This window comes from Podarcis vaucheri (assembly GCF_965113315.1).
Source record: "Podarcis vaucheri genome assembly, chromosome: 7".
NCBI classification, from domain to species: domain Eukaryota; kingdom Metazoa; phylum Chordata; class Lepidosauria; order Squamata; family Lacertidae; genus Podarcis; species Podarcis vaucheri.
The window spans coordinates 57265172-57278353 of NC_138765.1; the positions used below are offsets into that span (position 1 = coordinate 57265172).

The window sequence follows — 13182 nt, forward strand, 5'->3', positions numbered from 1 at the left end:
GCTGGGGAGCGGCGCGCGAAAGGACTCGAACGGGAACAGAAAAACAATGCACAAGCGAACTCTTCCACGGCTTGCCAGCTTTGACGTTTCCTTCCCACCCACCCACCCACTCCGGGCACCCCTCCACCACCACCATCATCACCAATTTCTTTCCAACATCCTCCTCTCCGCTCCCCCCCCTCTCCAACGAAACTCGTCCTCTGTTGAGCTGTTCTCCCCCTCCATAGATTCTATCTATCTATCTATCTATCCATCTATAAATGATCTATATCTATATTTATAGCCCCCCTCTCTTTCCAAGAAGCATCAGGATGAGGAGGGGGCGGGCGGGGAGCTCCGGCGGAGGCTGCGAGCCTCTTTTCCGCAGATGCCCGCTTGCAATCTTTAATAATTCACGTGTGTAGAGAGGGCGGGAGGGGCGGGGGGTGTTGCGAAGAGAAGAAATAAAAAATAATCCATAGCAATCCTGCTCGTAATTGATCGTCATCAAGAGGCATCTTGGGGATGGGGGTGTGAAAAGGTGGGTCGGGAGGGAAGGAGGGGGAGGACTCAGTGGCGAAAGATTTGGGGAGGGGGAAGAAGGGGGGGTCACCCAAACATCCGTTCAAAAAAAGAAAACCCACCCCAAACAAAACTGGAAAGCAACGATGTCTTTTTCACAGCTTGGATATCCTTACAACACGTCTTCTCAGGTAAGTCCAAACACCCACCACCACTTTTTTTTTTTTTAGTGTGGGGGGGAGAACCGGGTCTGTGGCGTGGCGTGCAATGTCAGGTATCTTTTCAAAGCCTCCTTTGCATTTATCTAGTTTTAATCATTTTTGTTTGTTTGTTTCAAATGAATATCTGGAGGAGATGCTGCGTCGCCCCCTCCCACCTTCCTTTGATCTGTGTGATGGGTGTCTGCGTGCGCGTGTTTGAATGAATGGGAGATATGGTGAACCGGCAGACTGCTCCTACCCAAGTTTACTCAGGAGTAAGACAGGCTGTTTGCAATGGGACTCAATCCCAAAGAAAGATGCAGAGGATCACAGCAAGAATTTGTTTCCTCATGACTACCTGTTCAGTTTTAAGTGGTGGCAAGTTTAGGCGGAAGGGGGGCGGGTGTTCCTGAAGTTCAGTTGATCTGCAAATCTCTTATTGATTTTCCACTGAAGGCGATCCGTGTATGTGTTGTTTGGGTACAGGTATTTATAGGACTGGCACAGTTTGGGTGTGCTCCCCCTCCTCTCAGCTCCAATAAATATTGACATACGGTTCTTTGAGTGAGAAAATAATTTGGAAATAAAGTTTTGCCAAGGCGACCAAAGCTGTTCTAAGATACTGACTTGGAAGATACTGACTTGGAAGGAAAGTCCTATCGATTCCAATGGAACTTACTGACTCGTCGCAGTTTTCTCACGCGAAGAGGCATTCCTACGCATACCTGGTTGAGAAGTCAGTCCCGTTTTGGAAGGGGGCGATTGCTACTGAGCCCACACGCTTTCGTAGTCCAATTTAGATTTGGATTTCGGATTCTGCTTATTCCGGTGTAATCCACGAGAGTCAGCCCGCCCCCAATTATTTGTTTTCTTTTTACCTGAGGGGTAGGCGGGGGTAGAGACCTGGGAGGGCGAGGTGTGTATGTGAGAGAAAGAATAACAGCGTATGCACAATTAATTCAGTGTCATTTACTCTATTGTGTCATACGGTGTAATGCAAATTGCAAAAGTATACTATGACTTGATCTAGAATTCAGGAACCTACCTTACAGCGGTCCATCAAGTTCAGTATTGTCTACACTGACTGGCAGCCGTTCTCCAGGCTTTCAGGTGGGGGTGTATCTCCCAGGTTTATCTTATATATACTTTAAAGAGAGAAAAAAATCGGTCTTTTAATTGACTGGTATCCGCTGCTCTCTCATGGGAGCAACCTTTCTGCTTCCCCTTGCTTTCCAAGCCTTCCTGTCTGACTTCGGTCCCAGGTGCCTCATCCCCGCCGACTTCGTGCCTCTGCGGATGAAGCTGAAAGCCTCCCACAGTATTACACCTGCCCAGCCTCCCCTCCCCGCTACCTGCATTTCCCCCCATATAATTTAAGGGAAGGTGGTATCTTTTAAGAGTCTCATCCGGCTTGCCACGATGGTACCTTCCCTCTCTCTCCCTTTCCATTAAGATTTCCAAGCCACTCGGTGGATCAGGAATTCCAAGCAAAATATTACATTCGTTTTGGGGGGTTCCTTTGCTGTAAATTGGGGTTGGTTTAGGAGACTCCGCACTTCTGGCGTCCCGCTTTGGAGAGCCTCCTCCGGACCCCTGGATCTCCACAGCCCCACTGACCGGCTGGATCCTACTCGGAAGGAAGCACCGTCCGTTTCTTCAAGGCTAACAAGGGTTTTCCCCCAGCACCCACCCACTCCAAATGTGTTTTGCAATTAACGTGAAATTGTTTCTCGACTTTCTTTCTTGCGTTTTTCTAATTATTTCTCTCTCCCTCTCTCTCTGAACTCCAGTTTTTCGTCTCAGCCACCTCTAGCACCACTTGCTGTGACTCAGGGACCCGATCCGTCTCCGATGTGTCCTCGGGATCTTCTTCCCAAACGGCCACCCTCTGCTGCCCCTCTTACGAGAACAGGCTGTTGGCCGGCTCCAGGACGGACCTCAATGCGGCGCTGGGGATGTACGGCTCGCCCTACGCAGCTGCGGCCGGCCAAAGTTACGCCAATTACCTCCCGTACGGAGCGGATCCGTCTACACTGTACACCACGCTGGTGAGTGAAGCGAAGGCACAGGCCTTCCGCTCCCCTATGACTTTGGCGCTACAATTTGGTTACTAAGAAGAAAAGGGGGCGCTAGTCCCTGTTGACCTGGTAATGCACCTAATCCTATTAGCAATTTTGCAGCTGGGGGGGAGGGGAATCAGAATGCATTTACATTACAAGGCGATGATGTTTACTTGGAAGTAAAATCCTGCGCTGTTTCTTGATGTTTGGTTCCCTTCTGAGTGTCTTTCTTAGCGTACAATTTTTACTAAGGAATTATAAAACCCCACTGAGATCCGTGCTACTTACTTCCGAGTAGACATATTGGGATTTGGGGAGGTCCGTGTAGACCTGTTGGGTATTGAGAGTAACCTTAGGCACTCCAAGGTAGGAGTAGGCCCGCCCCACTGAACACAACTGGGTCATAGGTTTGGGATCCTTTCCGCAGGGCTGTGGGATATGCATAATTTTATTCTGAGCAAACATGCATAGACTTGAGCCGCCGGACAGCGGTCCCTGTCCACACTCACCCGGAAGAGCGCGCGGGGAATTTAACTGGGATCTGCACAAAACCAAAGCGGCGTGGAAAGGAGGACTTGCGGTTGTGCACAGATTTGGGTCCCCAAATTCCACAAGAGCAATTCTTATACTCGAAGCAGAAACCTCTCCTCCACTTTCCAGATGATTTGCGACTGTAAGCTCATTGAAGACCGGGACCTATTGTTTTGTCTTGATTCTTAGTTGTCATGCGTTGCTCCCAAAACGATGTCAAGATAATGTAAAAATAAAATAAAATAAAGAGCTCCATCCCTGTACCTCGCTCATCATACACAAAAGGGTCTCTGCCCCGAGGTAGCTCGCAGTTATTACACTGACTAGGAGAGGAGACCAAAAAGAGGGAGACTAAAAAAGAGGGAAACAATTCTATTGTCATCTCAGAAGTAATTCCTTGTGAGTCCAATGGAGCGTACACATTGGCAAATGTCATTATAATTACACCCTAAGGTCGTTTTCTAAAACTAGCATGCTTCAGAAACTTAATATTTATGATAAGTTCATAAAAGAAAACCTATCCCCCTTTTCTAGCCGATCCACCCACCCTTGACTTCCAAGCGAAACAAAATGTAGGAATTTTTTGTTAAAAAGCAGCAAGGTGGGACGAGCTCTGCGTTAAAGTTGGTAGGATTTTAACAATGCAGCTCCCTACCTGTTTATTTGAGAACAGGTCCCATTTGTTCAACGGTAATTGCTGCTCAGTAAATGTGTTTTAGGACTGCAGTTTCAGGATCGCACCATGGTGGTGAAAACCCAACATGGGAATTGTGTGTGCGTATAGTCAACCCTGGCCTCAACGCAAACGGGAAGAAATAGCAACTTCGGGAATCGTCCCCAAATAATCCTGTACTCAGCTGGGGCTTATTCCCATGAAAGCCTGAACAGCCTAAACACTCTCATTAATCCAAAAGGTACTTAATCCGGATTAAGGAATCCAGAGTAGCGGGTGCGATTTCACACAGTCATTGCTATTGGTTAGTTGGGGCATCTCGGCCCGGAGTAGGGTGGACTGGAAAGGAAGGAAAAAGCATGCGGGATCTCCAGCCTTAAAACACTTTTAATGCGTTTTCTAGAACTCCCAGTACGACATCAAGGACGGCTCCTCCGCTTTGCACGCGGGGATTGCACAGCCCACGGCCGCCGCCTACTACACCTACGAGCATTCCTTTGGGCAGTACCAATACGACAGGTAACAAGCGCTTTGATCAGCCGAGCGGGAGCTCTTTAGATCTGCCCGCGACTGTTGGGAGCTACAGCAGCGGCAAACCTCCGACATTCTCCCTCCCCCGCCCTACCAATTGACTCGTCTCTCTCTGTGTTAATCCCGGGCGATCTGGGGAGCAGCCATCAGGAATAGCACGACTCCATTCGAAGGTTTGCTTTTGCAGTGGCGCCTGGAATGCTAGGCGTGCTTTGCAAAGGGCAAAGGAGCCCCTTCCATTGCCTTTCAAGCGACTCCTCAGTACCTGATACTGAGTGGGATCCATTGGCCCATCTAGCTCAGTGTTCCTCACAATGACACATAGCAGCTCCAGGATTTCAAACAAGGAACCTTCTCACACGGCCAGAGTTGACTCTGGGACCTTCTGCATACCTTGCAGATGATGGTGATCCTATGGATATTCATTTACTGTCTGCATTTATATAGCTGTCCCATAACAGAACTTTTGTGAGGGGCTCCCACAGGAATAAAATAAAAGGCTAACATTAACATACAGTATAAAACAATAAAAACTAGAGCAAATCAACTGAGGGAGAAACTCTGGGAATCGTAGCTCTGTGAGGGGAATAGAGGTCTCCTAACAACCCACAGCACAACTACAGTTCCCAGAATTCTTTGGGGGAAGCCATGACTTTTCGAAGTGGCATCCTAATAATTTAAATGTGCGTGTGAATGTGACCTGTCTAGAGTGAAAGGCAACAGCTCTCCAGGAGATAGAAGCCCTTCTTGAGGATGCCTAATCAGGGACTGTCTCCATGCAAAGCTTGTCCTTCTTTGTCACTGACCTTTGTAAGCTAGTTACTCTGCTATCAGTTTAACCTTTCATGTGGCCTAGCAATATACACATAAAAAAGAGGGCAGGCCAGCACCAAGATCTGTATTTTTTTCGTAATAATCATTATTATAATTATTAAGCAATATAGCATTGGGGTTTGTCTAACTCTTTGTATTTGGTTCAGGCCAATGGCATCCTGTTCTCACAGTGGCCAACCAGTTGCCTGTGGGAAACAGTCAAGCAGGACCTGAGCAAGAGACCACTCTCCCTCCTGTGGTTTCCAGCAGTATTCAGAAGCATTACTGCCTCTGACTGTGGAGGCAAAACACAGCCATTCTGGCTTGTAACCAATGGTATCCTCCATAAATTCATCTTTCACAGTCATCAAAAATTCTCTTTCATAGCCATCCAAGTTGGTGCCCATCACTGCCTCCTGGGGGGATTCCATAGTTTAACTAGGTGCTATGTGAAGAATTTATTCACTATGTGAAGTATTTTATTTTTTTTTAAATTTGTGATGAATCTTCCAGCATTGTTCTAGTGTTATGAGAAAGGGAGGAAAACTTTTCTCTACTCACTTTCTACATGTCATGCATAATTTTATAAAACTGCAACCCAGATGAGGATCCTGCAATCCTCCAGATTTTGTTGGATCCCAACTTCCATCAGCCCCTGCCATGGAGGCCAGTGATGATGATGGTGATGATGATGATGATGATTTATTATTTATACCCACCCATCTGGCTGGGTTTCCCCAGCCACTCTGGGCAGCTTCCAACCGAATATTAAAAACAATACAGCACCAAACATTATAAACTTCCCTAAACAGGGCTGCCTTCAGTTGTCTTTTAATGATGGGAGCTGGAGTCCAACAACATATAGGGAATGCGCAATTCCCCATAACTCTCCCTTTCTCCACTTTCTGCTGGTAGACCTCTTCTGTCTTAAACTTCCCACAGCACTGAGAAGCCACAATGAGGAAAAGTATGGCCTGTTTTTCTGTTTGTTATATAGCTGTTGGGTGATGTGTGTGAGTGGTTTTTTTTTTAAATAATTTTTATTCATTTTTCAAACAAATTTTATACAGTCAACAAATTATTTTACACTCATGCTTCAATTTTGACTTCCCTCAGTTTCTCTGTCAATCTTTCGAAAAATTTCTATTTATTGACGCATTTCTAAACATGATATTGCCTTTCCCCACTCCTTTTCCTCTTACTCTCTTTTTTGCAGTATTTCTTACTATTTCACAGAGTCTCTTCAAAACCAACAAGCGTTGTCTGTGCATCACATATATTTTTCAGATATTCTGTAAATTTCCCCCAGTCCTCGATAAACTTTTGGTCTTTCTGGTATCGAATCTTCCCAGTCAATTTGTCCAATTCTGCATATTCGGTCAATTTCCTTCTCCATTCTTCCACTGTTGGAATTTCTTCCTGTTTCCATCTTTGGGCCAGAAGTATCCTTGCGGCAGTCACTGCATATTGAAAGAGTTTACAGTCTCTCTTATTGATTTCGTTTCCTACCATTCCTAATAGAAAGGCTTCTGGTTTTTTAACAAACGTATATTTCAACATCTTTTTCAATTCATTGTATATCATTTCCCAGAAGTCTTTCACCTTTTTACACTCCCACCATATATGATAGAAAGTACCTTCTTTTTCTTTACATTTCCAACACTTATTGCATGTTTTATACATTTTGGCCAGTTTAACTGGCGTTATATACCATCTGTAAAACATTTTCATTCCATTTTCTTTCAACGCGGTACATGCCGTAAATTTTAGCCTTTCATTCCATAATTTCATCCAATCATCATACTGTATATTGTAACCAAAGTCTCTTCCCCGTGTGTGTGTGAGTGTTGTTAGGCTGAAGTCCTATATTCACTTACAAGAGAGCAAGCCCCATTGAACTTAGAGGGATTTACCTCTGAGTAAACAGGTACCACTCCAGCGGGAAGGTAAATGGCGTTTCTGTGTGCTGCTCTGGTTAGCCAGAATGACCTGGAAGCTGTACGCCAGCTCCCTCGGCCAATAAAGCGAGACGAGCGCTGCAACCCCAGAGTCAGCCACGACTGGACCTAATGGTCAGGGGTCCCTTTACCTTTAAACATGCATAAGATGGCATTGCCAATAGGAATCTGAAGAGGAAGGAGTTTCTATCTCACCCCATCCTGTGCTTCTCTTTTTTTAAAATAAATAGAAGAAAGAACTCACCACCTGCAAGATGCAAATGACTAAAATATTCAATTAAAATATATTTGAGTAACATTTCTCATTCTTGCCATCTTTTAGACCTGATGATAGCAAAAGGTGTAGAAATGTAATCCTTTGCAGGTATGCTCAGAAGTCCTATTGAGTTTAATAGAACATGGTCCCCTGTAAGAGTGTATAGAATTCTGTCTAAACACTCTTATTGGGGAGTACGCTCCATTGTACTCAGTGGATCAAACTTGTGAGTACATTTGCCTACAATCACCAACAAATGACCTCCATAATTGGAGACATTATGCTGTTAGTTGCTGGAAACTGCAGGGGGGAAGATGATCTTCTGCTCAGGTCTTGTTTGTGGGTATCCCATAGGAATCTGGTTGGCATTGTGAGAACAGGATGCTGGACTAGTTGGGCCACTGGTCTCATCCAGTAGGCGTGTCTTATGTTCTTAAGCCTATGAATGGGCTGTAGTTAGCTATGAATGGGCTGTAGTTATGCCTCTATTGATATGGAAATTATTTCCCAGTTACACAGAAGTTGTGTTCATTTTGACACTGTTCCAATTTGTGGTTCCATTCTGCCTGAAAAGTAGCATATGCACCTCCATACTGACCCAGAAAATCATGCTCAGCATCTCTATCTCCCTGCCAGATATGGAACAGTGGATTTTAGCAGCTCAGCCAGACGCAAGAATGCCACCCGAGAGACCACTAGCACTTTGAAGACATGGCTGTATGAGCACCGGAAAAACCCCTACCCTACCAAAGGAGAGAAAATCATGCTGGCCATCATCACCAAGATGACCCTCACTCAGGTCTCTACCTGGTTCGCCAATGCTCGGAGAAGGCTCAAGAAAGAGAATAAGATGACCTGGTCTCCAAAAAACAAAGCAGGAGAAGAGAGGCGAGAGGATGGGAGAAGGAATGGTGAAGACTGTGGCAGTGAAAATGAAAGCAAAGGTAGGCTTGGAAATGGACTTGCTGGATGCCTCTTGATCTAATCTACTTTACAGAGTGGTTGTGAAGATATAATGGGTTCTTTGGAAGAAAACATAAAATAAAGTAATTATTATATTGTATTTCCTGGAGCCATCTGGTTGACCACTGTGAAGTGCAGGGTGCTGGTCTTGATAGACCAAGGTGGAGAACTTTTGGGCCTCCAGATGTTGCTGGACTGCAGAATCCATCAACCCCAGATGGCAGGATCAAGACTGATGGGAGTTGTAGTCCAGCAACATCTTGAGGGACACAGATATTCTCCAACTCTGAGATACTGTAGATCTTTGATCTTATCTCTCAAGGCTCCTCTTATGTTCAGTTTTTGATGCCCTGCTGGATCACACCAAATGTCTATCAAGTGGTCTACCAGATGCCTCCTGTAAGCCCACAGCACCCCACCTGTGCTCAGTGGTATACTGTCTCTGCTTTGAATACAGAATCCAGCCATCACAGTGAATGGCCGTTGGTAGAACTGTATTATTATTTTTCATAAACCATCTTAAAAGCCATCTAAGTTAATGGCCAACACCATATCTCTGTAGCAGGGAGTGCCATAAATTTGATTATATGTAGTGTGACTAAACACACACACACACACACACACACACACACACACACACACAATTTTGTCCATAATTCTAATGTCTAACTCAATATCAGATATGAAAGGTATGCTTTATTTGTTTCTTATCCTTGGTATTTAGCTAGAGGTTGTCTGAATGTGAAAGTACTAAACTATCACTGTCTGTAAATGAGAAGTGCAAAGTTCTGATCTCCTTGCATTTTGGCACGGTAGTTCAGGGCTGGCTGGCCCAATACATTTTGCCGCTTGAGGCAAAACCAATCAGTTGTGCCCCTTCCACTTCTTCTCCTCTTCCCTTCCCTTCCCCCACTGCTACCACCTCCTTCTCCTTTTCCACCTGAGGTGACTGGAGGTGGCATAGAAAAGCCCTGGCATACTGAAGCTGGTGGTGGAGAAAAAAGGCCAGAGAGGAGAAGGCAGTGCTAGTGGTGGCCCCATTCTTCTCAAGTGGCAGCCATGGGTGAAAAACTCAAGAGGCAGTGAATGGTCTTCTCCTTGGGGTCCCAGATCCACCACCCCTACCAGTTGTCCCCAGCTGGCCACCTGAGGTGACTACCTCATTGAGGCCAGTGTGTGGCCTGGCCTTGCAGTTACTCAACCTTCTTGTGGGTTGTTGCTGTTGTTTACACATATCCTTTCTGCCCCTGCTTTTCGTTCCAAAATACAGATCCCAAAAGATGCAAAGAAGAAAAGGAATTGCAGCTGAGCGATCTGGAAGACTTGGACGAGGAGGAGGCTGAAATCAAGCTGGAGGCTGAGCCGAAGCATCCACACCAAGAAGGCCCTGGTGTGGGCAGCGCCTTGGCTGAGGCAGAAAAAAACAACTGCAACCTTAGCCTGCCCAGCCACTTTCAGGCCTTCCCCTGTGCCAAAGCTGACTCGGCACTTACGGGGGACTTCCTTGGCCACAAGGGAGGAGCCACCTTGGTGGGTGGCCTTGGAAATCATGGCCAACCCTACGAAGCCCCTGAGAAGCCCAGGATCTGGTCTTTAGCTCACACAGCAGGGGCTAATGTGATTGTGGGACCCATGAGCCATCCTGCTCAAAGGACAGAGAGCCCCGACTGTTTGGTGCTCAGGGGAAGGCCCCCTGGGGCTGTGGGACAATGCGGTGAGGAGAGGCCCCTGGGCAGCCTTGTGAGAACACAGTCGATTCATGACAAGGCCTTGGAGGAGCTAGCTCAACCCACCAAGATCTTTAAGAATTCGACCTTCAACCTGCAGTCCATCTCTTTAAACTATGCTTCCTATCCCATGCTGGGCGAGACCTGTCAGTATTCAGCAGGAACTGAAGGTAGCCAGCTTCTTGAGATTCCTCCCTTTATTTCCATATCCAGAAGTACTGCTTGATTTTAGCGAATAGAAGTTTATGTGGTGTCAAAAGCTCTGCCATGGTTTTCTAGGTCCAGGACCACATAATTCACAGCTATTTTTCATGCAGTTACTGGATGCTAAATTTCTCCCCTCATTTTGGGGAAGGAGCACCGATGTCCTCTTCAGCATTATCCAAAAGATGAGTGAGCTTAACTCAGATTCTGAGAAATCTTTAACAAGTCGGTGGATTCACACAACCAGTTTGAGTTGGCGAAGTTATTCAGGACCTTCCTTGTCTTTGTGGTGAAACAGTGACTGGTTATCCTTCTGAAAATGATTGAGGTGTGGGTTGATCCATGTGGTGGTGGAAACCAGGATATCATCAAAATGTGTCTGGATGTGTCAATGTCTGGATGTTCAGGCAGCTAAGTCAATGTGATAAAAGTAGAAAGAGAAATTCAGAATTAAATTCAGGAGCCATGGCCAGTTCAAAATGGTCTTGTGAATCCATCTGTTTCTCAAAGAACTTCTGGGAAGTAATTATCTTGCCATGTAGTAGAGTGTGGTAGAGTGTCACACACAACATGACAAGGAAAAGTCAATGTGCAATAAGTTCACCACTTATTTTAAAATACGTTAGTGGCAAAAATCAAATGTAAGTCCAGCAAGAGAACAACATGGTGAAGCTGCTAAGTATCATATAGTTAGGTTTTGACTGAATGGTGAAAATGGACCTCTGTACATGCTCAGAGCCATGTCCTCACTGCTGATCCAACTTACAGGTACAGGGGAAAATAGCCCATTTCCTTGAAAAGATTCAGATTTGATCTGAAATGATTTTCTTGTGGGTGGGGGAGGAGGTAGAAATTTCAATCTGGAATGTTCAACACAAGCCTTACAACCTGAAGGATTCTTTGTATGTCTTGCTGATTAAAGTTAGCACAGCAAGGTTCAGCATTTGATTAGTGCATTCAATAAATCATAATAGAATTGTAGAGTTGGAAGGAACCCTGAGGGTCATCTAGTCCAACCCTCTGCGCACAGCTGTCCCTGGGTGGCCTTGAACCACTAACTTTCTGGTTAATAGCTGGACCCATTGTGCCACCCACTGTTGTGTGGTAACCAAGGCTCAACCCTTCAGATGAGTTCCATTTTCTATCAGCCCCAGTCAATGTGTCCAGTGGTCCTTGAAGATGGGAGCTGTAGTCCAACAACATATGGAGGGCAAAACATTGGCTGCTTGTGCCCTAAAGACTAAAGATACATTAACGCAACCACATTTTGAATGTTACTCCCCACCCCTCACTCCCACCCTATGTTTGCTTCCCTGGGAGTATAGCTTACTGAACACACTGGAACTTACTTCTGAGTCAACTTCTGAAGCTAGAACAAGTGAGGATCTCAGGTTGAATTAAGCGCCATCTAGGGTCAAAGGGACACGGGTGGCGCTGTGGGTTAAACCACAGAGCCTAGGACTTGCCGATCAGAAGGTCGGCGGTTCGAATCCCCGTTTGGGAGGGTGAGCTCCCATTGCTCGGTCCCTGCTCCTGCCCACCTAGCAGTTCGAAAGCACATCAAAGTGCAAGTAGATAAATAGGTACCGCTCCAGCGGGAAGGTAAACGGCGTTTCCGTGCGCTGCTCTGGTTCGCCAGAAGCAGTTTAGTCATGCTGGCCACATGACCCGGAAGCTGTCTGCGGACAAATGCCAGCTCCCTCGGCCACTAAAGCGAGATGAGCGCCGCAACCCCAGAGTCGGTCACAACTGGACCTAATGGTCAGGGGTCCCTTTACCTTTACCTTAGGGTCAAAATAAGCTGTCAGAAAACTGTCCCTCCTTTTAATATTTTTTTAGAGGTTGTTGTGTGTTTCTTCTGTGCTATATATTGCTGTGGTGTTGCTGAAGTGCACCATTTGACTTCATGGAGACCTTCGCCATCATAAGTGCATACAGGAATGCAGCATAATAATAATAATAGTAATAATAATAATAATAATAATAATAATAATAATACTCCACCCATCTGGCTGGGTTTCCCCAGCCACTCTGAGCAGCTTACAGCATATATAAAAACATAATAAAACATCAAACATTAAAATCCTCCCAATACAGGGCTGCCTTCAGATGTCTTCTAAAAATTGTGTCCTTCTTTATCTCCTTGACATCTGAAGGGAGAGCATTCCACAGGACGGGTGCCACTGACAAGCAGGGCCTTCTGGTTCCCTGTAACTTTGCTTCTCATAGTGAGGGAACCACCAGAAGACCCTCAGAGGAGGACCTCAGTGTCGGGGCAGAATGATAGAGGTGGAGTCGCTGCTTCAGGTATACTGGGCCAAGGCCATTTAGGGCTTTGAGGGTTAGCACCAACACTTTGAATTGTACTTTGAAATGTACTGGGAGCCAGTGAAGATCCTTTATATCTTTGTATAAGGCATCTTCTTGTGTTCATGTATATGTAGGAGCAAGCACACTCACAAATGGGTGAAGGGTGAAATGCTAGGATGCAAAATAGTAGAAATATATATTGAGAGTGACCTTGTACTGAGTCAGACCATTGGTCCATCTAGCTCACTACTGTCTACACTGACTGGATGTAGTTTTCCAGGGTTTCAGACCAGGGTCTCTCCCAGCCCTGCTTGGAAATGTCAAGGATTGAACCTGGGACCTTCTGGTTGCTCTACCACTGAGCTACAGCCTTCACTCTGTGCAAATGGATACTTCTGACAGACAAATGAGAGGTGTTAGCAAAGCAAAGCAAGCTTCAGGAACACACTTATAAA

At 45.8% G+C, this 13182-nt stretch overlaps 1 protein-coding gene across 1 annotated transcript in view; it reads left to right on the forward strand.

Annotated features, from left to right (window-relative positions):
• Positions 1 to 605: 605 nt before the first annotated feature.
• The window catches only part of IRX6 (iroquois homeobox 6), a 16255-nt gene continuing 3678 nt past the window's right edge, over positions 606 to 13182 (forward strand). The window contains exons 1-5 of the mRNA XM_082233273.1: positions 606 to 692; positions 2492 to 2749; positions 4369 to 4484; positions 8160 to 8467; positions 9757 to 10383. Of these exons, the coding sequence (XP_082089399.1) occupies positions 648 to 692; positions 2492 to 2749; positions 4369 to 4484; positions 8160 to 8467; positions 9757 to 10383 (1354 nt within the window). The 5' untranslated portion in view covers positions 606 to 647. The remainder of the gene's footprint in view (positions 693 to 2491; positions 2750 to 4368; positions 4485 to 8159; positions 8468 to 9756; positions 10384 to 13182) is intronic.